Genomic DNA, 27,581 nt, shown 5'->3' on the forward strand with positions numbered 1-27,581 from the left:
AACTGCTCACGGGCCTTGTGAGCCTCTTGCTTTGTAGGTAGCAGTGGGCCCTCCCAGACTCTACCTCAGCCTACGCCCCTCACTGCCTCCCTTCGCAATTAGGGCCTCATCTAGGCCAGGTCCCTGGCAACTGGTTACCAATATTCCATATGAGATGGCAGCTGGGGTCACTGGAGAGATGCCAAGCTTGAGAAGCCGGGGGAGGGGAAAAGGACAAAGTGTGCTCAGCTCTCATTTAGAACATGGCTTGACTTTTATCTGGTTTTCTTTTACTCTAAAGCATGATTCATTTGGACTCTGGGGGTGAAGAAAAAGAGAGTTGATGTCACTTTGCACAATGACAGCAGATTCCTCTCCCTCCCTCAATCTAGGCTCAAAGAGACATCATATTTGAACTTTCAAGAATTGCTTTTGATGCAGAGACTGAACCTAATAATAGCAGCAGCAGCTTGGAGAAATGCAAGTCCATGTATACCCGGGATTACAAGAAACTTGGCTTCATTGTAAGTGAGTTCTCTCCTTCCACTCCCTGGGTGACCTCAGCCGCTGCCAGAAGCTTGTGGTCCTTGTGTGCTCTGTAAAATCGCTTCCACATTTCCAGATGTTAAATAGCATCCCATGACAGTTTCTTCTGGCTGCAGGGGATGGAATAAGTTGCACAAGTGTGAGTGAGTGCTGCGTTTGTTTACTCGGTGGTGATTAAGTGTAGCCAAGAATAATCAGTCTGGAACACATGTGGCTTTCCTCAGACCTGCTCCTTCAGATGGGGCTGAGGGATGGAGACAGTTCTGGATGCGTCTTACGATTTGGTGTGGGACTGAATAACTTACACACGTCAAGTCCACATCGGAATCCAACCCAGAGTCTCCTGGAATGTATGTAATACATCACAAGATTTGTACAATTTATGTTTTCCTGAGAGCTTTGTCTTGCTGAAGACACCAATATGGTTGTTCTCCTTTGGGCATTCTTGTTGTTGTTGATTATTTGTTTTTTTCATTCTGTGAATCTGACCCTAAGGTGTCCAGAACAGCCTCTTTTTTTCCCCTCAATAACACCACTTTATGCATGCTATAAAAACTTTACAGGAATGTGCCTCTACTTCTTGACTTCTGTACTTTATAATTTATCAGACTTTTTACTTCATATATATGTACATAAACTATATACATAAACTATGTATGTATATCCTTACATATGTATGCATACACAAAGTATAAATTTTATATATAAAGTACAAATTCTGCCCTATAGTTTACTTTAAACCACTGTCTTTTGAAAAGGCTTAAATCATAAGAAAAAGTTCCATGCACTTACACATGTAGTTGGCATGTCTGAGAAGTCTTCCTTTATTTATGTCTATCTCCATTTCTAACTGTTCTGATTTTCCCTAAATTTCTTATGGTGTGACATACTCTGTCAGCTTTTGTTTCTGAGAGTTTCTTTATCTTTCTCTTGATTTTTTTTTTTATTTTTGTCGGTCGTGGGGCTTGAACTCTGGGCCTGGGCGCTGTCCTTCAGCTCTTCAGCTCAAGGCGAGCGCTCTACCACTTGAGCTACAGCGCCACTTCCTATCTTTTCTCTTGAAAGTTATCTAAACTTGAAAGTTACTTTCTCTGCACATAGGATTCTAATTTGAATCCCTGCCTCCCCTCTCCCTCCCCTCCCCCGAAAATGTTGCCCTACTGTCTTCTCACTTGCTTTTGATGAGAAATATGCTGTTCTCCTGTTGCTATTTTCTGCTGCCCTCAGAATCCCTGAGGGGCTTGATTATGATCACTTTTGGTGTCTTTTCCTTTGCCCCCAACCTGACCCACACACATGCTGTGTACTTAGATCTGTGTGTTCATAGTTTTCGTCAAGTTTTTGAAATTTTAGCTTTATTCAATTCTTTTGCCTCTCTCTTTGAATAGAATCCTTAACTTTTTTTTTTTTTTGTAGCAGTCCTGGGGCTGTGTGCTGTCCTTAAGCTTTTTTTATTTTTTCTGACTCAGTGTTTTGAAACCACCTACTCATCTGCAATTACAGTACTGCACCCATTATTTATGCACACATAACCCTGATTACATTATTAGGATGACTTTATAAAACTCATCTTTATGATAAATATTTTCAAAGCTTTCCATAGAGCTCAGTTGCTTCCAATAAACATCTAGTAATTCCATGGTCAAACTATCTTAAAATCCTCTCCTTAGTACCTCTTTCGTTAAGAATTAAGTTTGTAGTGTTAGTCTCAATGTCCTTCCTAATAAGGGATTTTTTTTTTTACGACAATGATACTCTGACATCATTTTTGTTCTATCATATCCTGAATTTTGACCTGGGAGTTCCATTTGACTGTTTAGTTGAATTGAAGTTCAAAATGCTGGTGAATAGGGTCATGACTGACAGGACAGGTGCAGATTTGTGATGATGACCAAGCTGTTCTTGCTCACCTGACAGAGCTCTTTCCCAGACATTCAGCCTGGTGAAGAAGGGACTTCACTCCCCTGCCTTCTAAGTTTACTTTTGTGTCCTGAGCAAGGCATGTCTAAATTCCCTGGAAGTTTGCATAATCCATATTCTTCAAGTCAAATTTCCAGAGAGAGTTCAAGGCCTGTGCATTTCAGCATCACTCCAAAGTGATTTTGCTGCCCTCTTCTGGTGCATGGGTGGCCTTTGGGTTCCTCTGTGCTACTGTAGCTCCACTGTCCTCCTTCTGCCACTGCTTTGATTTCCCACGAACTATGCCAAAAATGTCTGCCATTTTCAGGGCTGATTGTATTTCTGCTCTAGTCCTTCGTGATTGGCAGCAGAGAGCAGAGTCATAGGGAAAGGAGGGTGTCAAGATCGAACAGGCCTAGGCTTGTAAATGGGAAGGGAGTGGGTAAGATAGCTCTTTTTATTTCCAGACTTGGTCCTTGTATAAAATCACCAGTTTCTACCATGAGTCAGTGTGGCTCCGTCTATGTCAGATGACTCTTACTTAGGGTGTTGGGACATCTCTGTCTCTGTTTTCTATGCCTGGAGGGTGCCGTGTCTCATGACTGCTGAATGAAGAGTGATGTAGGGTTTCATTGGACATCGACTTGGTCTGGTTTTCTGGCCTGTAGAATAATTTGAACCTCTAATGTTGTGGGTGTGGTAATGGTGTGGCTCAGGCAGCAGGGGTCATGGTCTGAGTGGTAGCTTGCCTCTCTAGCAAGCAAACATGAGGCTCTGAGTTTACAACCAGTACTTCCAGGGGGTGGAGATGGGAGGGGTAGAATTTGTAGGACTAATTCTCCCCTTCCCCCCCCCAACATACACTTTCCTGCAACAACTTGTAAAGTTATTTTGGAAAAAAAGTAGAACTCAAATGGACAATAACCAACAGGAGACATAGGGTTTTCTTTTTAAAATTATTATTAGTATATATGATACTCTTTCAGTTTAGATATTTAGTTTAGATATTCATGATGTTCTTTTAGCTTTTAATTTTAGAACTTCCCCAAGGCCAAGATCTTGATCAGACAGTTGAGAAGCTGGAAGGACTGTTGATTAATGATTTATAGGGCAGCAAGCCAATAACTTTAGAAAGCTGCTTTCACTTTTACACACCCAGCCAGGCAAACTTTCTTAAGTACTAGGAGCAAACTCATGTGTTCACTCTGCTACCTACAGGCCATGTGGCAGAAACACTGTCAGCTGGCTCAGGGTAGGCTGGGGGCACCCTGGAATTGTACGCAGAGTTCTGCCTGATTCTCTGTTCACCAAGCAAGATAACCTTGCCTGTTTCTACTCACTGTCTTGGTCTGAGATTAGCGATTCCTTTTGAGATTTGCATGATGTTGTTTTGCCTCCAAGCAGGTTTGGGAGTCCAGTGGATCTAGATTAAAATTTTAGCTGTCTCCCTTCTGGCCCATGGGCCAGTGGTCTGTCCTCAACCTGTGTGCCCTTCGCTTTCTTCAGCTGTGAAACTGGCAACAACTTTGTGAGTTTAGGATCATTGGAGACCTTGTGAGATTGTGGACTAGTGGCCAGCATAGGGCCTGGGCCTAGGGAGTACTTGGCTGATGGTCCTCACTCCAGGGAGCACTTGGCCAGTGGTCCTCTTCACTCCAGGGGATACTTAGCTGATGGTCCAACTCCAGAGAGCACCTAGCCCATGTTCCTTCTCAACCCAGGGAGCACCTTGTCCATGATCCTTCTCGTTCCAGGGAGTACTTGGCCGATGGTCTTTCTCACTCTGAGGAGCACCTAGTCAATGTTCCTTCTCATTTCGGGGAGTAGTTAGCCGATGGGCCTCCTCACTCTCAGGAGCACTTAGCTCATGCTTCTTTCCACTTCTTCTCTGGGAGCACACATTAGAAAAGCCACAGGTAGCTTTTGGATTTGCTCAAAGTGGAAGTGAGCATCTCTCCCCAAGGCAGGGGCAGTTCATCAAAGGAGATAAACAAGTAGATTTGGCTGTGGGAGGGAGGGAAAGATAATGGAGAATGTTAAATTCAGAAGGGTTTGAGATATGCAGTCAGTCCTCATGACTCACGGATTCCTGTACTTGCAAATTCCTCTACAAAGAAAAATGTTTGTAATCCCCCAAATGCATAAACTTTAGCTACCAAGACTTCCAGGTCCTTGAGTGATCTGTAGGAAATGTCTGCATGGGACCATCAAGTGTAGCATTTGAAGTCAGCTATTAAGCCCAAGGTTCCCTTGGGGGACTGGGTAGAGGGTTTCAGACATGCAAAGGCTGCTGTGTGGTTCATGCTGGGGAGCGCCTTGCACATGCAGTGAGAGCTTTCTTGTCTTGGGAGCTTGATCTCAGGATTGGCTGCCTCCTCCATGCTTCAACTGATCACACATCCCCCATGCTCATTTGAAATGCTGCAGACCTAGTTCTAAGGAGATCTAGGTACTGTTTGGCTTCCTTGACAGATAACACTGACCTGAAATTAAACAGCCACCAGGTGGTGCAAGAGCACAGCCATTAGACCTTGGCCCAGAGCTGGCTGGGGTGCCTGCTCCATTGTAGGCTGTCCTGGGAGCCTGTGGGGTTTGAAGTTGAGGGACCCACTCATGGGCCTCAGAGTCTCCTGCATCAGTGTCTATTTGGAATTAGAAGCATTCCAGGATGCGGGGATGAGGGAGGCGGTGGTACCCATTCAGTGGAGTGTGCCTCTTCTTCCCTCTCCTAAATTTCACGCCCAGTGACTTCTCTTTATGATGTTGTTGGAAGCTTATAAGCATGGCATAGCCCATCAGGATGAGCTAGTGCATGGAAGACCTATTTGAACATTAAGTATGAAAACAACAAAAGTGAAAACATATTTGAGGATTTAAAAGTTTGCATAGTTGAGTATATTAGCTTCCACTTGTAATCCCAGCTACTAGGGAGGTTAAAGGTGAGAAGATTATGTGTCAAGGCCAGGTTGGAGAAAAAAAATCAGGGAGACCCTATTTCAACGCTAAAAGTTGGCCGTGGTGCCCTGGGCCTCTCATCCCAGCTCCATGACGGCACGAGTCGGGGGATTGATATCTGAAGCTTGAGAGTAAAGCAACACCTTGCCTGAAGAGTAAATGAAACAAAAAAGAACTGGAGATATAGCTCACATACTAAGGGGCCTGCCTGGCAAATGTGTGAGGCCCTGAATTCAAACTATGGCACAAATAAGCAGGTAATGAAAAAAGTCTAGTCCAAATGTATACCAGTGATGGCTTAGAGAGATCAGGCTGGTAAATGGAGTCACAGTGAACCAGAGTTGCTGACAGGGAATACTGGGTGTGAATTCTGGTGGTCGTATTGGAAAGTAAGTAGCGACTTGCACGCTGTGTGTATAAGTGTGTCATATCTTTCTTGGGTGTTTTTGGTGTCATTGTGCAGGTCATGGTACTCTGTCTGTTTGGTTTTATATGTGTTGACTGCAGGTGTCTGAAATGTACAGCCACAGGAAGTTGTAGCCAGTAGGAGAAAGGAACTTTGGAACTGATGTCCAGCTTTCCTTCCTGTGGTTGGACCCTGCTGGATGGGCTCTGGCCCAGGGCTCTCATGAAGCCAGGGGAGTGTCAACATATTTCCTAATGATGCCAGTGGGGAAATCAAAAGTGCCATAGGTTGGATCAGGCCTGGCATTGCACAAATCTGTACTCCCAGCTACCAGAAAGGCAGATATGGGAGAATTACCAGGCAAAAAAGTTAGTGAGAGCCTGTCTCAGAGAACAAGCCGGGAATGGCGATTCACATCCATAATGCCCAGAGGCACAAGTAAATGGATCATGGTCCAAGTGTGAGACCCTATCTAAAAAAATAACTAAAGCAAAAAGAGGTTAGAGGGGGTGGTAGGGTGCCTGGCTAGCAATCACAGGCCCTGAATTCAAAGCCCAGTAACACACACACACACATTTACACAATACATGCATGCACATAGATGCATGCATATACACAGTACATACAAGCACACATGTACACATCTACACACATGTACACACGTGCAAATGCATGCACACTCGTACATGTATACACACATATATATATGTGCCCACACAAGCTCTATTTAGAATATTTACAGGTTTTTTTTCCCCTTGACCCATCTTGGGGCAAGTAGCTTGCAGCCGCATTGTCCACTCGCAGTGTGAACACTCTGGCTGTAGCTCACCTGGCCTGCAGTGCCCTGATGGCAGCTTCTGTCTGGTGCTTTTGCCTTTGTGTTGTGTTGATTCTCCTCTTACCTAGCAGGGGTAGGGTACGAAGAACACAGGAGAAACAGGGGAGTGGAAGGGTTCCATCCCAGAAACTCCCACAACAACCCGTGTGTCCTGCAGAGGGGACACTTGGATAACTGTGGTTTTGAAACATTCGATATTTTTTAAGGAAATACTTGAAAGGACTTCTGAAAACTTGTTACAGTTCATTGCTGGGATGATACTCGAGTTTCATTCTCCTAGGGTTTTTTTTTTTTTTACAACTGTGATTAAGTTCAACTCCAGATAGAATCAGTCTGAGCTGGTTATTGAAAATGAGATGTGTAGATCCCCAGGTTTCTTCTGCTCCTGGTTTTCCTTCCCTTATTCCACTTTGTAGTTTGCTCATATTGGATCCTAGGAGACACAACTGGAGCTGCTCTGTGGCCACAGGGGGCATGCGTAGGCAAAGCATGGGAGCCCACAGCTGTTCTTACGAAGAGCAGCTCAGGTATGTTTCACAGTATGGAGAAGTTAGCCTTCTACACGTGGGTAGGAATTTTCCCCAGATAAGTCCTTCCTTGTTCCATTTTTAGGTTAAGAGGCATAGGAACTCAGTGCCCTTTAAAATGTGGCGGTGGTAGGAGGTAACTTGCTAACCGGCACAATTATCTACCTCTTACTGTACCATGCTGACCTTCTCCCACGTCCCCCTTTTGAGAAGAGTCTTGCTATGTAGCACATGCTGGCATTGAACTAATGTCCCTCCTTCCTCAACTTCCCAAATGCTAGGATTATGTGCCACACCATCTCCAGCTTTTGTGACACTCTCTCAAAAGGGTATGGACCAGTATGTCTGATGAGGATCTGGACTTGGATGAGAGCTTATGGGCCTCTGGTTCTGATGACAGGGCTTCATAGGTGTCCAGAATCTCTCCATGGGAACTTTGTTGCCCTGGGAGGATGCCCTGAGCATCTCTGAATACAGTGTTTGAATTTGAGCATCCTTGAGAACAGTGTTGGTATTTGAGGGTAGCTGAGACAAAGAGAATGAAGAAAAGGTCTATGAGAGACTTAGGATTCCCTTGGCCCTGACCACGACACCTGGACCTGTGCCTTCTGTATTTGTCTTTATCCTGAGACCTTATGTAGTCACAGTAGTTTTTGTTTTTGTTGTTTTTTTGGGGGGGGTCAGTCATGGGGCTTGAACTCTGGGTGCTGTTCCTGCATTCTTCAGCTCAAGGCAAGCGTTCTACCACTTGAGCCACCAGCGCCACTTCTGGTTTTCTAGTGGTTTTTTAATTGGCGATAAGAGTCTTACGGACTTTCCTGCCTGGGCTGGCTTTGAACCACGATCCTCAGATCTCAGCCTCCTGAGAAGCTAGGATTACAGGTGTGAGCCACTGGCACCTGGCTACAGTCACAGTAGTTTTTATTCAGTTTCCATCGTTCCAAGCATGCAGCATTGCCCAAATGTCCTACAGAGCTCTGAATTCTATGTGAGATGATCTTGGGGGAGTGGTATGTGCCTACACATCTTGCCACACATACACTCGGATGTATGTGCTTTGAGTCTGTGAGGACGCTGTGTATACTCCACAAGCCACTCCCTGGCGAGGGATTCTAATTGTGGACATGACATTCGGTCTCTGTAGGAATTCAGATTACTGAAATCTTCCAATGGGAAAGGACAGAACTTGTCTGAGAATCTCCCAGTGACATAAGAACTGTCCCCAGGAGGGCATCACACCACACTTTTCATTTGGGGTGGAGAGGAGACAAAGATGGAGAAAGAGAGAAAGAGACAGAGACAGAGGGACAGAGAGAGATGGTGGGTTTCCCATTTCAAGGGGTTAATGATCTCCCCAAAAGGCTGCCATGTTGCGTCAGGACTTACAGACATACTTGCTTTTCATTGTTGAGTTGGTTAGCTAACGCAGATGAAGCAAATGGAGCATGCCTTGGCTTTTTTGAAAAGTGTGTCTTTTCTGCGTCCCTCCCCCTTCCCACCCAGATCCTCTAAGGGGACACCAGGGACACGCTCCACCCAGAATCTTTGAGAAAACCAACACAGGCTTGTTTAAATTGCCATGGGTTTGTCTTGCTGGACATGATATGACCACTCACCTGGGTTGTGCTCTTCCCCATGCCCAACCTTGCTTCTCCAGGGACTGGACAGATATTCTCCATCTGAACCCAGCAGGAGCAGGGCCCCATTCTTATCTGGGGTCGGAAGCAGAATGATGCTTGCTTCTCACTGAGAAATGCACTTTTGATTTTCCAAGGGCTCTGGGAACTTTCCCAAGTGTGCATGGCAGCAAGTGGCACGGCCAGTGTGTGGCCAGCTCTGCCCTGGTGTGCTGTGCTGTCTGCAGGCTGCTGGCTGAAAGGCCTCCATCTCTCCGCAGAAGCTGTTGCAATGGGTGCTCTTAGGCCGAGCAAAGTGATGAGGGAAGATCCAGTTTGATGATCAAGGTTCTGCATGCCCATCTTTTTGATTCCGGGGGAACCCCAAAATTGGCCTTTCTCCCATTTTCCATGGAGCCTGAAGCAAGACATTGTGATTTAGCTTCTCTTGGCCTTCCTAATTTCTGTATTTATGGATCTCATCTATTAAGACATGTTCTTCTTAGCTCCCCAGAAAGGTTTGCTTGCATCCCTCCTGCAGCTGCTCCTTCATTCCTGAGCACTACGGGGAAGGAGGAGGGTAGGTACAGGCCACTGGAAGGAGGGGGAGACCTACTGATCTGAGGGGATCCAGCCCAGGGACTAGGATTGGGAGCAGGTCTCATAGAAGAAGAGCCAGTCTAGTGAGCCCAACTGAGAATCCACAATCGGTATCTCAGACATGGAGGGGAAGTTTGGGTTACAGAGGTCTGGCCTTCCATTGGTCATTTGTAGGAAACTCTGAGAAAGATGGCCTCCCATTGGTCATGTAGGGCATGTTCACAAAGCAGAATAGAGCCAGTCTACCAGAGACTAATGAATTGATTGATTTGTGACTGTAGTTACAGGAGATGTATTATTTAGGGCATGGTGCCAATGAGCTTGAAGTCACAGGGATGAGTTAGGAAGAAACCATGGCCTTCATGATATTACGGTTAGTGAACTTCCTGTCACTCTGGACCTCCATGTATATGCCTCTCTCTCCCTCCCAACTCTCTTCTCTCCTCTACAGTTCCCAGCTAGTTCCATTGTTACTTCTTATAGGTGACTCTGCTGGGAACTGTCCTAGCTCCAGGTCCTTTCAGTGTCAGCATAGGTCACCTGGCATGGTTCTTACTAACCTGACATGAGTGAGTCAAATTAATGATCTTACCATTCAAAACCATAGATGTGTATTTGTGTGTGTGTGTGTGTGTGTGTGTGTGTGTGTGTGTGTGTGTGTGTGTAATCACTGGTAGCAGTTTATATATATTATAAGAAAAATACAGATTTTGGAATGCCCTTGTAATCTGTCAAGGGAATATGAGGACTTTGTTCATGGAACCTGTGGGATTTCCTAGTGGAGGGGGGATGATAGAGATGAACCTCAAATAATGCTTTTTGCAGGAGATGGGATTATTCCTTTTTGCTCCTCCCCCACACCCCTAAATATTATGTTGAAACCTAATCCTTAATGTGGTGATATTAAGAAGTGAGATTTAGCTGGGTGCTGGTAGCTCTTGTTTGTAATCCTAGCTACTTGGGAGGCTAAGATTGGGAGAACTGTATTTTGTAGCCAGCCTTCAAACATTTGTAAGAGTCCATATTAGCCATCAGCTGGGCACAGTGGCACATACTTGCTATCCCAACGATGTGGGAGGTTGAGATCAGTAGGATTATAATCCTAGGCAGGTTTGGGCAAATAAAGTTTGTGAGATTCTACTTCAAGAGACAAAAGCTGGGAGTGGTGGTATATGCTTATATTTGGTTTAAATAGGAGGATTATGGTTCCAGCTGGCCTGGGCAAAAAAGTGAGGCCCTATATGAAAAATAACCAGAGCAAAAGGTGACTAGAGATGTGGCTCAGGTGGCAGAATGTCTGCGTAACACGTGAGAAGTCCTGAGTTCCATCCTGGGAACTACCAAAAAACGAAAGAAAAGAAAAAGAAATGAGATCTTGGGGAGGGGACTGATGCTTCTATAAAAGAGGTGCAGGGCACTTCACCCATCTCCTTATGGGGAGGGAGGGACTGTTGAAGACACCATTTGAAGCAGGCACTGAATCGGCTGTGACCTCCACCTTGGACATGCAGATAGATGAGAGATGGATTTCCATCGTCATAGCTGCCCAAGTAGACGGAGACACTTGAATTACCGGTGTGGCGGTTAGTTGGAGGTCCATTCAAAATAAAAAATAATGCTTAGCACTCAATATTTGCTTGAAGCATGCGATAGTGATATCTGAAGCTAAAGAAAATTCAGCTAAGAAACTATTTTGAACAGAGAGGGAAAAGAGTTGTGCTGACATGGAGCTCCTGGAAAACTTCTCCTGTCTTTCCCCATCAAGTCCTAAACTTGGGTTTGAGAACTTTCCAGGGGGATCCAGACCCCAGAGCATTCTGGGTAAGGAGTGCCAGCGATGTGGTTACACCAGAGAAACACTGTTTGCTACAGCAGAAGCGTGGAGAAGAAAGGGAGGTCACAGCCTCTTGGGTGGGAGATTGAAAACCCCAGCCTTCAGGTGGGAGGGAAGGGGAAGCCCATCAGGAATGTTGCAATGGTGGTAGGCCAATGAAGGTGGAGGGCTGGTAGTGGAGGGGGTGCTGTCACAGAATCGAGTTAGGATATGCAGAGCTGAATGCAACCAAGAGACATAAGGACGGAAGGAAGTCTGGAACACAGGGAGCATGCTGGCAGGCCAGAGTCAATCAATTAAAAGTCTAGAGGACTTCTGGATGCCTAAGCATGTTTGCTTGAGACAAATTGTATAGGAGACACTTGAAATCTAAGAGCATATGGTTCCAAGGAGACTGCCACTGAGAAATACCACTCAAGGTCAGGATTCACTGAGTTCAGTACTGAATAACTGCAGTACATAACGCCACCCAGCTCCCACTAAAAATGTGCATGTGTGCATGTGTATGCACACATGCAAGAGGCTATGTGTTTTAATGTGCATGAATATGAATGTGCACTCTTGCATGTGCATGCACGGGGGATGTGTGTTTACATGTGTGTGCATGTATTAGGGGGTATGTGTCAGTGCCTGTGTGAAGTGTATGAGAGGATGTGTATGCACACTCATGCACACACAAGGGTGTGTGCACGTGTGCATAAACAAGGGTGTGTGTGTGTGCATGAAGCTGTGTGTTTGCATGTTTGCTTGTATGCATGAGAGTGTGTGCACCCCTGCACCACCAGGAGGGAAAGTGTGTAATGGGATAGCCTGGCAGCATAGGGACTCTGACTGTTGTAAGCTAGGAAGCTGAAATGATACTGCTCCTAGAAAAAGCGTTTGCTGCAGTCTTATATTTAGGGTTTCTTAGTGACTCAGCACTGTGTACACACTGCGGCCTTATTTTTAGTCTGGATTCTAAGCAAGTGCCTCAGGCTGGGGCTCCCAAGGAGGCCACCCACTCCTGAGCTCCCGCCCTGCCAGGGAGCTCGGGTCACTCTTTGCCAGCAAGTCCCCCACAGAGCCTTCCCCGCCTGCTTGCTGCTTATGTAATAGCTTTCATCCCCACTCACTTCCCATGTGAGAAACATTACCCCTTTCTTCCAAGAGAGCTCTGTAAAACTACCAGCCAGCCAGGGGCCTGGGTCAGGTGAGCATGCAGGCCTTTGACAGCCTAGCCCCTGCCTGGAGCAAGAGTTTTAAGCTCACTTAGTGTCCCTCCTCCTGTGAATTCCTGCCTGCCTCTTGAGGAAACCAAAGGGAATCATCTAATCAACACACTCATGAGGTCAGGTTTTAAAGGAGCTGGGAGAGGTGCAGGTATTGTTGAGTTCGGCAAGTCCCTCACCAAACTTCCCTCTTCCAGGCCAGCCCACTGCAATGTTTTCTTTCATGAAGTCTTCCTCCTCCTCCTCCTCCTCCTCCTCCTCCTCTTCCTCCTCCTCCTCTTCCTCCTTCCTCTTCCTCTTCCCCTTCCCCTTCCCCTTCCTCCTCCTCCTCTTCCTCCCCCTCTTCCTCCTCCTCCTCCTTCTTCTTTCCTCTTCTTCCTCTTCTCCTCCTCCTCTTCCTCCTCCTCCTCCTCCTCTTCCTCCTCCTCCTCCTCCTCCTCCTCTTCCTCCTCCTCCTCTTCCTCTTTCCTCTTCCTCTTCCTCTTCCTCCTTCTCCTCTTGCTGCTGCTGCTGCTGCTGCTGCTCCTCCTCCTCCTCCTCCTCCTCCTTCTTCTTCTTTCCTCTTCTTCCTCTTCTCCTCCTCTTCTTCCTCCTCCTCCTCCTCCTCCTCTTCCTCCTCCTCCTCCTCTTCCTCTTTCCTCTTCCTCCTCCTCCTCCTCCTCTTCCTCTTTCCTCTTCCTCTTCCTCCTCCTCCTCTTGCTGCTGCTGCTCCTCCTCTTCCTCCTCCTCCTCCTCCTCCTCCTCCTCCTCCTCCTCCTCCTCCTCCTCCTCCTCTTCCTTTTTCTTCTGAGACCAGGATTGGAGCTCAGGGTATCATGCTTGCTTGGCTGCACCATTGAGCCATACTTCTAGCCCAGTCTTTTCAGGCAGGTATTAAACTATGATAAGAAAGCGTGGAGACTTCTGCTCTTACCTTAGTTTTGGGGTTGGTAAATGATGATATTGGATTATATAATGCTGATCTGATCCGAGAGGCCACAGCCACCTGCAGAGCAAAGCAAAAGCAGTGTCTTAGAGGACAATGAGTTTTTGGTGATCTATAGTCTGTCATTAGATAGCATAGCATAGTTGATTCATTTATTGACTTTTTGTTATCACCTCAATTGTGGTTTATGAACAGTAAACTATTCATCTTTTCTGGGTTTTTCATCAGCCATGAAGATTTCTGATAAATATCATCATTCCTTTCTTATATAAGTGAAGGGCAAAACAATAAACTAAATCTCTAGAAATCTGATGATTTCCTTGTAAAGAGATTCAGGATCTAAGACTGTTTTAACTTCCTGAAATCCTCAGGCTATTGTAGAGGGTTACAGGCCCACTTGTTCATACAATCTACACTGATGACATGATTCTTTAAAATGAAAACATAGGCTGACTTGTGGTGGCACCTGCCTATCATCCCAGCGAGAGGTCAAGAGGATCATAGCTTGAGACCAACCAGGGAGAAAAGTTAGGGAGATTTCATCTCACAAAACAAGCCAGGTTTGGTGGTGCACATCCTGTAATCCCAGCTACAAGGAAAACACAGATAGGAGGGTTCTAGTCCCAGTCTGGCGTTGGGCAAAAATGTGAGATCATAGCTGAACCAATAAACATTGCAGAAAAGGCCTGAGGATATGACTTGAATGGTAAAGCACCTGCCTTTTTATATATATGATACACACAGTATATAATATACATATATATTCTATACTCTGTCAGTCCTTGTAGACAGTTTTGAAAGTGTCTGTGACAGGAGCAGCAGCGGAGCTCTTCTTCATGGCAGCTGTACCAGGGAAAGAGTGGCTACGGTTGATTGTGTCAGTGTTACACATGCTAGTGCCTTTCTGGGGTATTTGACGTACTTTCCTACTTACAACTAACTACTAAAAAATAAGTGTTTGCTCCGTTATCTTATGCCTGAAATACGGAGGGTCAGTACCTACCCAGAGTCTCATGTGATCATTTTATTTCATAGTGTTGTGTTTTCCTTGTGTTTTTTCCTCCCCCCTAAGCCATACTGTCTCTTTTTGAAATAAAAATATGTATAAGCAAATTCAGAGGGCCGAATATTACATGAACAGAACAAGACGGAACTGACCAGACACTGTTTCAAAACAAGGCCGGGGGAGGGGAGGAGAGAGAGGTTGCATATTGCATATCACCATGAAAATCCCCTTTGCACAATTAGTTTATGCTGAGGCATGTGGTAAGCAGCACAACCAAGAGCCCCTCTGCGTGACTAATTGGTGCTAATAAACACTAAAGGGAAGAGAACTCCAGGATAGAGAAGCTCAGGCTGCTCCTCTGCCTCAAGAGCATGTTGGATGAACAGGTACAGAGTTGCTGTAGAGGCTGGTTTGAATCTTTCCACTACCTCTGCTCCTGTGTAGGACACTCAGGGCCCCAAGATGCTTTGCCTCTGTTACCCAAGGGTTGGTTGTATTACCTCTTGAAGCCACCAGGAGGGAGCATCTCCGCATAATTTTGTGCATACTCAAGGGCTTGAAAAGAATCCAGTGCTGCTCTGGAGCCCATAGGAGACCCCTATTAGCTGCTATCCCTCTTCACAAACGAATGCAAGACAGTCTCTACTTTGTTGACATTTGGTTTTTGTGTTTTTGTTTTATTTTGCCTTGCTTTTATAAGAATGGGGAAATGGGAGCTGAGTGTCGGTGGCTCACGCCTGTAATCCTAGCTACTCAGGAAGCTGGGATCTAGAGGAGTCAAGTTCAAAGCTACAGTTCAGGCAAGAAAGTCTATGAAACTTCATCCCCAGTTAACCAGAAAAAAATCCAGGCTGGGGCGGCATGGCTCAAGTGGTAGGGTGTCATCCAAGAAACAAGTTGAGTAAGCTCAAGTCCCTAGGAACACACACACACAAAGAAAGAAGAACAAACAAAAAAAAAGAGTAAATATAATTTGCACATTTCATGTGTTTATATTTGGTACTGTATAAAGGGAGTGTGTTTGTGTATGTGTGTGTGTGTGTGGTTCTGACCTCTATTGAAAGAATAAGTTTCTAGGGGCTGGGAAGGTGGCTCAGTGGCAGAGTGCTTGCCTTGCATGCATGAGACCCTGGGTTCTATTCCTCAGCATCACATAAGCAAAAAGAAAAAAAGCCAGAAGTGGCACTGTGGCTCAAGTGGTAGAGCGCTAGCCTTGAGCTGAAGAGCTGAGGGACAGCACCCAGGCCCCATGACCGAATCCCCCCCCAAAAAAAGAAAGAATAAGTTTCTATTCCTCTCGTCACATCTGCTTTGCTCAAGATTACTTGTCTCCCTGACAAGAAATGTGGCAGTAACCAGGCACTTGTGACTTATACCTGTAATCCTAGCTACTCAGGAAGCTGAGATCTGAGGATTGTGGTTCAAAGACAGCCTGGGCAGGAAAGTCTTTGAGACTCTTTATCTCCAATTAACCAGCAGAAAACTGGAAGTGGAGCTATGGATCAAAGTGGTAGAGCTCTATCCTTGATCAAACGAGTTCAGGAATAGTGCCCACACACTGAGTTCAAGCCCCACAGCTAACAACAACAACAACAACAAAAAAGACAAAAGAAAAATAGTAATTGGAGGTCCATGGTGCGGTGTTGACATGGCTTCAAGGTCCCATTCAAGATACTGACTTAAGTATTACCTGACTGCTCTTCAGAGCCCAGTTTAAATCACGCTGTTGACCTTGGGTAAATCACTTCACTGCTCTGAAGATGACACACTCATCTTTGGTACATTGCAGTTTCTCTCATCCAATAAATATTTATGGAGAATTTTTCTTACATATAGAATGTACTATTATATACTAGATATAATGCTATTTTTTATTTTTATTTTTATTTTTGCCAGTCATGGGTCTTAAACTCTGGGCCTGGGTGCTACCACTTGAGCCACAGCACCCACTTCTGGCTTTTTTCTGTTTATGTGGTACTGAGGAATTGAACCCAGGGCCTCATGCATGCAAGGCAAGCACTCTACCATTGAGCCACCTTCCCAGCCCTATAATGCTATTTTTATATACCTCTCTTCAGTATAAATTGGCCTCTTGTTTATATAATTAGATTTGTCTTCCTGTCAGGGGTTCTGTCAGATATGGGAGCTGTAAAGGTAATCAAATCTGAGAATGCGGGACAGCGCTGTTTGTGGTGAAGGCTGAGTTATTTAAGCTGAGAAGAGGGGGTGGGGGAACCTACAGATAGCCGCCATGGTGAATGTGGGAGGGGCAAGGCCCTAGCCTCCCTTCATGCCTGCACATCTCAGGACCTGGAGGTGAGCCCTGCCTCAGCAGGCTGCCTGAGGCCACTGGCAGTGAAGTCTTGTCAGTCCCTTCTTCCCCCTGAAGTCTGAGCCACTGTGGCCCAGGATTAGGGATCCTGAGTCTCTCATTACTTGTACTTGTAACGAGATGAACAAGGTTTAATCTAAAAACTAACTTTCAGCGTGGACAACTTGTTGAATATACTGGTCATGTGGTCCACATACCCTATCCTGTTAAAAATTATGATATAAGTTTGAGATAACTTTATTCCCTTTTTGCTGGCCCTGGGGCTTGAACTCAGTATCTAGGCTCTCTCCCTGGGCCACTTTTTGCTCAAAGCTAGTGCTCTACCACTTGAGCCACAGCACTGCTTCTGGCTTTTTTGAGTAGTTTATTGGAGATAAGCTCACGGGGACTTTCCCACCTGGGCTGGCTTCCGAACCTTGATCCTTAGATCTCAGCCTCCTGAGTAGCTAGGATTACAGGTGTGAGCCACTGGCGTCCAGCTTGAGATCATTTTAAATTACAGAAAGGTTCTAGAACTCAAACAAGGAGCCTCTGCATAACCTCAGCCTTGCATTGTTGCTATTTACATTGCCTACTCACTTGATAGTGTGGTTCCTATGGTATGTCTGTCTGACTTTTCTCCATCATCTATCTCTGCCATCTGTCAGTCAATTATCTGTCATTTATCAATCTCTCATCGGCCAATTCATCCACCTATCATCCATCCATCCCTCCATCCATCCACCCATCCATCTGTCTGTGCGTCTGTCTATCCATCTATCTGTCTACCTATCTTAACTCATCTATCTGTCTGCCTGCCTGCCTATCTATATCTGTTTATTTATTTATCTACCTATTTATCTCATATCTGCTAATTCACCCATCTAACATCCATCCGTCTATCTGTTTATCTGTCTGTCTGTCTGCCTACCATGACTCTCTATATCTGTTTATTTATCTACCTGCCTATCTCTCATCTGCCAATTCATCCATCCATCATCTATCTCATCTATGTATCCAACTCTATCTGTCTTTCTGTCTGTCTGTCTGTCTATCTATCTATCATCTAAGTACACCCAAATTCTTTTCCCCAAAGCATTTGTAAACAGGTGGAGACCCTATGTTTCCTTAGGGTCTATAATAAAATTCTGAAGATTCAACATTAACACAGTACTATAGTCTAATCTACAGTGACTCCTCAGATTACATCCAGTGTCCTTTTTCCCCCCTTTTTAACCAAACCAGGACACAATCCACAGACCACATTGCTTGTCCTTCTCTGCACCCTCCTTTAACCCAGAATAGGCCATCCATTGCCTCTTTTTTTAATATACAAATTTTTTGCAATTTTTTATTGTGATTAAATGATTATATAAATTTCACACATTTCACAGTATTGTGGGATAGTGATAGTTACAGTCACAAACACGTTCTAACCTTCTTGGGGCAAATTGTCTCTATTATTGTCTATAAAGTTTATGAGTTCTGTGAGCTTTGACAATACAGTTATTTGTTCCACGTCCAGTGATATGTACATTTCTTTCCTTTGGCTTAGTGTCAGCTGTTCCCTCTTTCCCACTCATTCCCTCTCTCCTATCACTGCCATTGAGTTGCTTAGTCATTTTAATCAATATCCAGTGCAGCTGATGGGTCCCACTCTTGTATGTTTTCCCCTTGCCTCTTTTCTTCCACCTTGACTTTTCTGGAAGTGAGTGGGCCAGGGGGATGTGCATTGTTCTTCTCAGATGAATCTGTGTAATGTTCATCATGATAGTCTTCAAGCTCTTGCTATCTTTTAGATCTTTTTCTCCCCATGGAAACACGAATCCTGATTTCCAACTGTTAATCTCATGAGCATTATTTATTATCCTGTCCCTTGAGAAGGCCAGCATTTATTTGGATGGCACTCTTTGAGTTCATAGGTGAAGATGTCCTTGTCCTGTGGGCTGAAGCAGTCTGTGCTTTTGTTTCCCCGGCACCACTGGAGATGCCGAGCTAGAGCATCGGATAGTGGAATCACTTCCTAGTAGGTTTATAGCTCCTCACCCCCCCCCCAACCAGGGATAGACAAGCAAGTTGTGTAGCCCACTTTGTCAAAGTCATTGTCTTGGTATTGTGAAGCCATGGGGAATTTGCTGTGAGTTTATTCGCTTGTCAGATGTGGAGTTAGAATGTGACAATCTGCAATGTAAGTGGTCACCATAATAAAGTCAGCCTGGAAGTCAGCCTCCTTCCCCTCTCTGGGCTGAGTGGATCATTTCATTTTCTCTGCATGGGGGGCTTCGCTCTGCCATGCCAAACCATAGAGCTACCCTGAAATAAGCTGACCACCAGCTGTGACGTATGGCTGATGTCCTATCAATTATGATCCCTTTACCTTGCATGTTAGAAGCAGACTCAGGAAACAGTGATTTGCACTTTTTAGTTTTTTCTCCGTTCTCTTTTCCCAGCTTCAAAATCTTTGCTTCAAAATCTGACCACAACCAGCTGTATTTAATAATTCAACTTTCTTTTAAGACTTTTGGCTGTGTGTGTGTGTGTGTGTGTGTGTGTGTGTGTGTGTTTGTGTGTGTGTATGCATGTGTTCAGGTACTATGGTTTGAACTCATGGCCTCGTGATCTCACTTATTTTTGCTCATGGCTGGTGCCCTAGCATTTGAACCACACCTCCGCTTCCAGCTTTTTGCTATTAAGTGTCTTATACTTGTCTGCCTGGGCTGGCCTTCAACCTTAATTCTAGATCTCAGCTGCTTGAGTAGCTAGGATTAGAAATATGAGCTACGGGTATAGCCTGGCCAGTTGTAACCTTTGTTGTAAAAGTTGAAATGTAAAAACTTGTGCAAAGGTGTAGAGATTAAATGTGGATTACTTATAAGCCACATTACTTTTAAGACTTAAGACCAAATTCTTCTCCCCAGCCTGTTCCTACTAAGGAACTTGTCAGTTGCCTTTACTTTTTTTAAAAAATATTTTTTATTGAGATTATGCGGTTACATAAATTTCACAAATTTCATAGTATTGTGCGATAGTGATACTTAGTTAAAGTCACAGACACATTGTAAGCTTCACAAGGCACATTGTCATTATCATGGTCCATAAAGTTTGTGAATTATATAAGCTTTGACAATATAACTATTTCTTCCACATCAGGTGATATGTACATTTCTTTCCTTTTGCTTAGTGTTAGCTGTTCCCTCTTTCCATCTCATTCCCTCCCTCCCATTGCTGCCCTTGAGTTGCTTATTTTCATTAATCTCCAGTATAGTTGATGGGCATCTCTGTTGTATTTTTCCCCATTTCCCTCTGATTCTGTGCCAGCAACACACATACACATGCGCACGCGCACGCGCGCGCGCACACACACACACACACACACACACACGGTCAAGAACATGGAGTCATTTAGAAATTATATGACAGAGCCAGGCTCCGGTGGCTCATGCCTGTAATCCTAGCTACTCAGAAGGTTGAGATCTGAGGATCATGGTTCAAAGCCAGCCTGGGCGGGAAACTGTGAAACTCGTATCTCCAATACACCATCAGAAAACCGGAAGTGGTGCTGTAGCTCAAGTGGTAGAGCGCTGGCCTTGAACTAAAGAGCTGAGGGACAGCACTCAGGCCCAGAGCTCAAGCCCCATGACTGACCAAAAAAAAAAAATTATATGACAAAATAAGCAGATGTCTTTTGTTTCTTAAGTCCTGTTTACTTTGTCATATCTCTTGTGTTTGGATTTAACATCTACATATCAGGGAGACCATATTGTTGCTTTTACTTTTAAGATTTTCTTTTGCAGGTGAAGGCAGTGCTGCTGGGGTTTGAACTCAGGGCCTGAGTATTCTCCTTTAGCTTTATCGATCACGGCCAAGCTCTACCACTTGAGCCATGGCTCTACTTCAGGATGTTTTGGTGGTTAATTAGAGATAAGAGTCTCACAGACTTTGCTGCCTGAGCTGGCTTCAACCGTGACTTTGAGATCTCAGCCTCTTGAGTGGCTAGGATTACAGCCTGTTTATAAATCTACAATATAAACCTTCCTTTTAAATATAAGGAGCAAGATAAATTGTGGATATTATCTCAGTTTCTCTAACTTATGCATTCTGCAGGAGATATGTAATGTTAGGTAGTGAGTCAAAAATGAAGTCTGCAGTAAGCCACAAAGTAAACTCAGTCTATAAGCACCCACATTGACCCTCATAGGTGTACTCAGTCTGTAAGCACCCACACTGACCCTCATCAGTAACATGACTTAGAAATCCATGCAGGATTGTTTTCGTCAACACAGACTGAAAGGAGTGAGGTACAACACAGAACAAAAGAAAACAGACGCAGGTAGTATTTTTTAAGTGAAAGTCCATCTTTACAAGATCACTTCTGTTTACTTCCTAAGTTTTAATTTTATGTATAATTCTTAGTACATATTCTGAATTATTGGGCTGCATCTTAGATAGTGGAAATTATCTAAGCATCCAATTGGAAAAAAACCAGAGAGACAATTATCTCTGAAGTTTGAGAACTATTGAAGTTAGAAATATTCTCTTACTACAGCTCTGTACTGTTTTTTTTTTTTAACCGGATGATTTTAATTGCTGGTATTTCTTGGTCGATGTGTGAATGTGTGTGACACTCCTTGCCATAGACTTGAATGTCGAGAGCTTTCAGAAGCCACCTATGTGAGAAGGTTTCCTGACAGGACAGAGAAAAGAAAATCTCAGCGTTGCTACAGCCCACCATGTTCTGCTAGAGCCTGCTATGTTTAGAGCTGTTGATGGTGGTGTCATCACGAAGGCGATTTCATTGATTCCTTGGCCTTGTTCTAGACATCCCAGGGATGCCCATTTCTGTGTGAAGTCACCTTCCTCTCAGCTGGGTTCCAGCCACAGTCCTTTCTAAGATTTGTGTTTGCACTAGCATCTCTGTAGTTTCTCATAGACTTGTGCCAGCCTGTTAGAATGGCTTGGCATTGATTGTGTATACTTCTAAAAGCTCTGGACATTTCCTCATTTTCGTCAGTTATTTTCTTCTAATTTTGGTTACAGTGTAACAGGATTAAGGAAGTATAAGAAGAGTCAGTTCCAGGTTCTCATTGCAGTGGGCCAACTATTTTTGTTCTTTGGTTCTTTCTAGATTTTGGTCACAATGATTAAATGATTGCACTGTGAGAGGAGAGGTGGTTCGATATTTTCCTTGATGTGTGATGATGGAAGAATTTCTTCATGTTGTTACACCATGATCACATTTATGGCTTCCTCACATTGGGCACTAGTATAGATTGTGCTATTTTTAACTGCTGGACACGCTACAGTACCAACATTTTTCTATTTCTAAATGACTATCCCTGTCTGTTCTTAGAGTTTTCTCTTTCCTTTTGAGTTATTGCATTGGAGTAGATCAACGTGTTTGAGGATTTTCACAGCTCTCACACTGAAAGTTGCCTTTTATTTTCTTTATATTTGTTGGGACGGGGGAGGACCTTTGTCTACCCACAAGAGAAAGGTGAGGAGGAAACCCCTTGCGGGCAGCCCTCTTGTGTGAAGTTATTATTGGGGTCTGCAGGAAGTTCTTTCGAGGAATAATGGTGAATGTGATACTGAAAACCTGCAACACCTGTATCCTGTCCTTCATCTTTCTGGAATGAATCCACACACACAGAAGGAGAAGGAAAACAACAAAGATTTATTAAAGAAAGATAAGCAGAACTCTGGCTAGACAGGAGAGGTCTCAATGAAGGCACGGCCTGGGGTACGTTGTGCAGGTGTTAAAATGGTGTCAATAGGAGCGAACAATGTGACTGTTGAGATCATTGGACAGCCCGTGGGACATTTCTGTCCCCAGGCCCAATCAGAGGCTCCTCGAAGCCTGTAGGAGCTCTCATATGACCTTTAGCCCCGCACCCTCCTTTTTTATTTTTAAGTCGGTCGTGGGGCTTGAACTCTGGCTTGGGCTCTGTCCTTGCGCTCTTCAGCTCAAGGTGAGTGCTCTACCACTTGAGCCACAGCACCACTTCCAGTTTTCGAGTGGTTTATTGGGGATAAGAGTCTCATGGACTTTCCTGCCCGGGCTGGCTTTGAATGGCGATCCTCAGATCTCAGCCTCCTGAGTAGCTAGGATTACAGGCGTGAGCCACCGGCACCCGGCCCTTTAGCCCCTTTGACCAGGCTCCTGTCCCAGTGCACACCTCTGGGGTTCAGTCAGTTCACTGCTTACATGCAAGCGTTTCAAAGCCCCTCCTTAAAATGGGCTATGCTGTGATGCCCAGGGCCCAGCATGAGGGACTGCTCAGGGCCATGGTAATGTGGTGTCCAAGAGCCTGCACACAGGTCTGCTCAAGGCCACTGTGAAGGATGCAGAATCTTGAATGGAAAGAGGATCTTTGCCCTGGTTGCCCAGCCAGGCTCCTTTTCTGCTCCCAGCCACTGAGTCTCTAAGGGAGCTTGTCAAATTGTTAGGTTGTTACTAGGCCATCTTACAATCCTTTGATGTAATCTTCTATAGTCTTTGTTCACTGAAGTTCCCGCTAAGAAATAATTGTGCAGTCTCAACCATGTCCAATGACTATTAAAACTAGCCTTGTGTCTTACTTTAAATATCACATGGAAGGACGGGGAAGTTGGCTCAGTGGAAAGTGCTTGCCTTGAATGCATGAGGCCCTGGATTCCATTGCTTAGCACCACATAAACAGAAAAAGCTGGAAGTGGTGCTGTAGTTCAAGTGGTAGAGTGCTAGCCTTGAGCTGAAGAGCTGAGGGACAGTGCCCAGGCCCAGAGTTCAGGCCCCACTGACTGACAAAAATCAATCAATCAATCCATCAATCAATCAAATACCACATGGAAGTTTTCTTTCATGTCTAGTTTGAATCCAGGCTGTCACGGTTTTCCAGGAGATACTGTCTACATGACAGGGCTGGGGTGCATTTGTTGTGGTTTGAGTTGGACATGGTGAGGGGTGAATGCAGAGGCTTATGAAATTTGAAGGTGACCCTCTGTGTGACTCCAGGGCCACCTGGACCATCTGCCGTTGCTTTGTGACATCTGAATAAGAGGGCTTGCCGGAGGCCTGACTGCTCTCTGATGGGCTAATGCTGTCATCCACTCCAACAGGGTGGTGAAAATTTTCTGAGCCAATTTAACATACTCCATGTGGGTTGTGACTGATTTGTTATATGGCAGGAGGTGGCGATTGTTGGTGACAGCTTGCTCTGAAACCCATATTCAGAATTTGGAAGGGACAAATGCTTCAGGAATATCTGCACGTCACAAACACCTTCCCTTTTTTCTTTCTTGTTTTTCTCACTGTGTCTTTTGCATTGTGTCAAATACTCGTGTGTGTGTGTGTGTGTGTGTGTGTGTGTGTGTGTGTGCGTGTGCGTGTGCGTGTGTATGTGTGTTGCTGGCACTTGGGCTTGAACTCTGAGCCTGGGTGCTGTCCTTTGACTCCCTAGTGGCTAGGATTACAAGTGGAAGACATGGTCACTTCACTTCAAATGTTCTTTTGCTTCCCCTTTTATCCCCTCCCATTTCTTTTTCAACATTATTTCTCTCTCTCTCTCTCTCTCTCTCTCTCTCTCTCTCTCTCTCTCTCTCTCTCTCTCTCTCTCTCTCTTTCTCTCTCTCTCTCTTGTGATTTGAGTCCTAGGTTTTTCTAAAAACCTTTCTTTACTCTTCCTTTTCCATTGAGAATGTAGTTTTCAACGTGGAATGTGCTAAGAAAATGTCATTTCCTTTGGGAACAACTGCAGGACTCGGGGCTTTCATTTGTGGCATATTAATAGAAGTGAGGCCTAGAAGCTGGTGCTGAGTGATTTAGAGGTGACAGCACAGTGTGTCAGATGGACTTGATTATGATGGGGATAGCCAATTCCATTTTCACCAGATTTTGACCTCTTCATGCCATGCAATTAACAGCATGCCAGCCACAGACCATAACGTCAGAGTGGTGCACTGAATAATAGCCTGGAATCTTCCCTACCCAAGGACCCAGCAGGTATGGGGCATGCCTGGCAATGGAGCCAAGAGTGGCATTTCCATCCAGCCTGATGCTAGATTAAGTGAACTCTGCCATGTGTCCGCAGACAGCTGCTCCATGCAGATGGCTGATAACTTTAAAAAATCTGCAAGCTGATGTATCCAGAAGCCTAGGGGGCAATGGGCCCTTTGAATTTTGAGATAGATTGTCTATGTTGGCTGTTTAGAAAACAATCAGAAAACACTTCACTTTTATTGTTCAGCTATAGCTTAGAAGGCTCAAGTTTGGGCAATGAAACTAGATTTCAGAATAGATTTCCACAAGTCTCAGACACCCTGGACAGAGCCTTATACATAGAAATAGCTTCCCCATCTCCAGATGAGGGCCTTGCAGTGGCTGTGTGCTGAGTAGCTCATGTGTTGCTGACATGCATGTGGTAAGTCAGTATCAAATGGGAAGGGTATTGGAATCTTTAAGGATTAACCACCCCAATTGTTATTCCATTTTCTTAAAGAATCAGGTGATGGATCAGACTGATGTAGAGTGCAGAGCTGGACAGGAGTGTCAGGATCTTCCAGTAGGCACTGAGGCATTATTCAGAGCATGAACTTTGGGACTTTAGTGTCCTCTGACAATGGGCAGGCTTGGCCATGGTGAACTGGAAAAGCCACCATCATAGTTGATCTTTGTCCAGCATCACAAAAGCCAACTGAGCTGGTGCTGCACTGGCTCTCTGGTGTGGTGGTGGTGGTGGTGCTGAGAGGAGCACACAGGACAGAGATGGCTCTTAAAAGGATTATTTCTTTTCTCTCTTCTCTGTGGGTTTTCCTTGTAACAAGCTGAGAGCAAAGCAGACTTCCTCTAGGCTCCTGCTTTGAGCCTCCCTGAATCAGACGGCTATCACAGGTCTGGTGGAGTTCCCAGAGGACAGGAGCCCCTGGCTGGCTCCCAGCTTTCTTCAGATTCATTCTTTTAATTACTTGTTCTAAAGCAAACACATGACTGGGCATGGTGGTTCCCACTTACATTCCCTACACTTGGGAGGTTGAGGCAGGGGATTGTGAGTTTCAAGTTAGTGTGGGTTACCCAGGGAGGCCCAGCTTCAAAAATAACAATGGAATGAAAACAGTCACCATGGCCAAGGTATTAGTACAGATTTGCCATGGCAGCTTGACTGCCTGATATGAAGCACCTTCCCCAATAAGTGGTCCCGTGTGGGAGCAAAGGCAGATTTGAAATGACAGGATGAAAAGGCAAGTCAAAAGGCATTTCTACACTCACGTTCTCTGCTGCCCTCCTTCAACGATGCTTGGTCAATGGGGGTCCTGCATCCCTGCTTCTTTTCTTGGGAATTTCGGATGGTGATTCAGGGCTAGTGGATGGGGCAGCACACATTACCAGGTGCCTCCACTGGTCAGGTCAAAGATGGCAGGGGTAGTATCTTAGTCCCTTACTTTAGGGACAGAGTGCAACTCTATAGAGTTAAAAGACTGCTTTAAATTCAGTCCTGTGGCCAGTGATGTAATTCCTAGAGACATTTTATTAGGCGGATTAAATTACCATACAGGAAATGGTATTTCACATTTCATTGTGGAGGAAAGTCAAGTCTTGTGAAGGTCTTTACTGGAACCGGAGGCTGCTGCATGGCTTCTTGGACTTCATTTTCTCATCATCGCAGGCTCCAGAGTTCTTTGCTTCCAGAGTTCTTTGCTTCCAGAGCGCTAGCCTCGAGCTGAAGAGCTGAGGGACAGCGCCCAGGCCCAGAGTTCAGGCCCCACGACCGGACCAAAAAAAAAAAAAAAAGATTCTCTGCGTTTTTCTGCCCAGACTGTCTTCCAACCTGATCCTCAGATCTCAGCTTCCTGCATACCTATGATTATAGACATGAGCCACCAATTACAGGCATGAGCCACCAGTGCCCACCAGCACTTTTTCTTTTAATTATGTGAGGGGGACAGTGGCTAAAGATCAAACTCAGTGCCTTGTGCATGATAGGCATGCATTCTACAGCTAATCTATGTGGAGGACTCTGCCTTATCAAGTGTGAGGTAATTATATGCGTACTTAGAACCTGCTTGGTTAGCTTTGATGTCAAACTGAAGATAACCATTTCCTTCTCTGTATCTTTCCACTAAATGGGTAGGCATTAAGTAGTTGACTTGAGTTCTGTATTGTTAATCATGTTTCTACCTACTTACTACAAGCCAGCCTTTGGCTCTAATTCCCATCAAAGCTAATATTACCTCACAGCATAGCTTCTCCTTTTGTATCAGTCTGATTTGAAATGCTTCCTCTTCTTTGGTTCACTGATGAAGTTTCCCCAAGGATGGGGAGAATAATATCATCAGCTGGTTTTGATGGTGTAGCGTTTTGTATGGAGTTCAGGGAAGGAAGTGAATTGTGAAATGTTTTTCAGAGAATATTTCCTTTCATCCCCTTCTCTCCCCTCCGCTTCTCCTCTTCTTGTGTGTGTGTGTGTGTGTGTGTGTTTGTGTGTGTGTGTGTGTGTGTCTGTGTGTGTGTCTGTGTCTGTGTGTCTGTGTCTGTGTCTGTGTGTTTCTGTGTCTGTGTCTATGTGTGTCAGTCCTGGGTCTTGATCTCAGGGCCTGGGGTTTATCCCTGAGATTTTTCACTCAAGGAGTCATAGCTCCACTTCCTAGTGGTTAATTGGAGATAGGAGCCTCAGGCACTGAGGCTCAGCCAGCTCTGGCTGGCTCTGAACGGACATCCTCAGATCTTCAGCTCCTTGAGTAGCTATTATTATAGATGTGAGCCACCAGCACCAAGTTTTTCCTTCATCTTTCTTAAGTTAAAAAGAATTATCTAGAGAACATTTCCTAGATATTCCTACTACATTTCTATTCTGAAATGTCTTAAGTAGTTCAGAAGGGGACTTCATTTTGGAGTGAGTTTATTTTTCAAACCAAAGCACAGCCGTCAATCATTACAGACTTTCGTGGAATGGTGA

General features: G+C 44.9%; 1 protein-coding gene across 11 annotated transcripts in view; it reads left to right on the forward strand.

Annotated features, from left to right (window-relative positions):
• LOC138818924 (engulfment and cell motility protein 1-like) overlaps positions 1-27,581 on the forward strand; it is a 67,507-nt gene that overhangs the window by 14,363 nt on the left and 25,563 nt on the right. For 5 of the 11 annotated variants that reach the window (XR_011369268.1, XM_070010054.1, XM_070010055.1 and 2 more), the window contains one exon: positions 372-503. The exons of 5 other annotated variants lie outside the window; for them this stretch is intronic. Coding sequence is in view for 5 of the 6 variants with exons in the window: in XM_070010054.1 (XP_069866155.1) it covers positions 372-503 (132 nt within the window). In the remaining variant the exon portion in view is untranslated. Of the gene's footprint in view, positions 1-371; positions 504-27,581 lie in introns of those variants that run through there. One more of the 11 variants, XM_070010061.1, reaches the window with a different exon arrangement.

The sequence above is a fragment of the Dipodomys merriami genome, unplaced genomic scaffold, assembly GCF_024711535.1.
Source record: "Dipodomys merriami isolate MVZ:Mamm:240054 unplaced genomic scaffold, mDipMer1.0.p SCAF_795, whole genome shotgun sequence".
Classification (NCBI taxonomy): Eukaryota; Metazoa; Chordata; class Mammalia; order Rodentia; family Heteromyidae; genus Dipodomys; species Dipodomys merriami.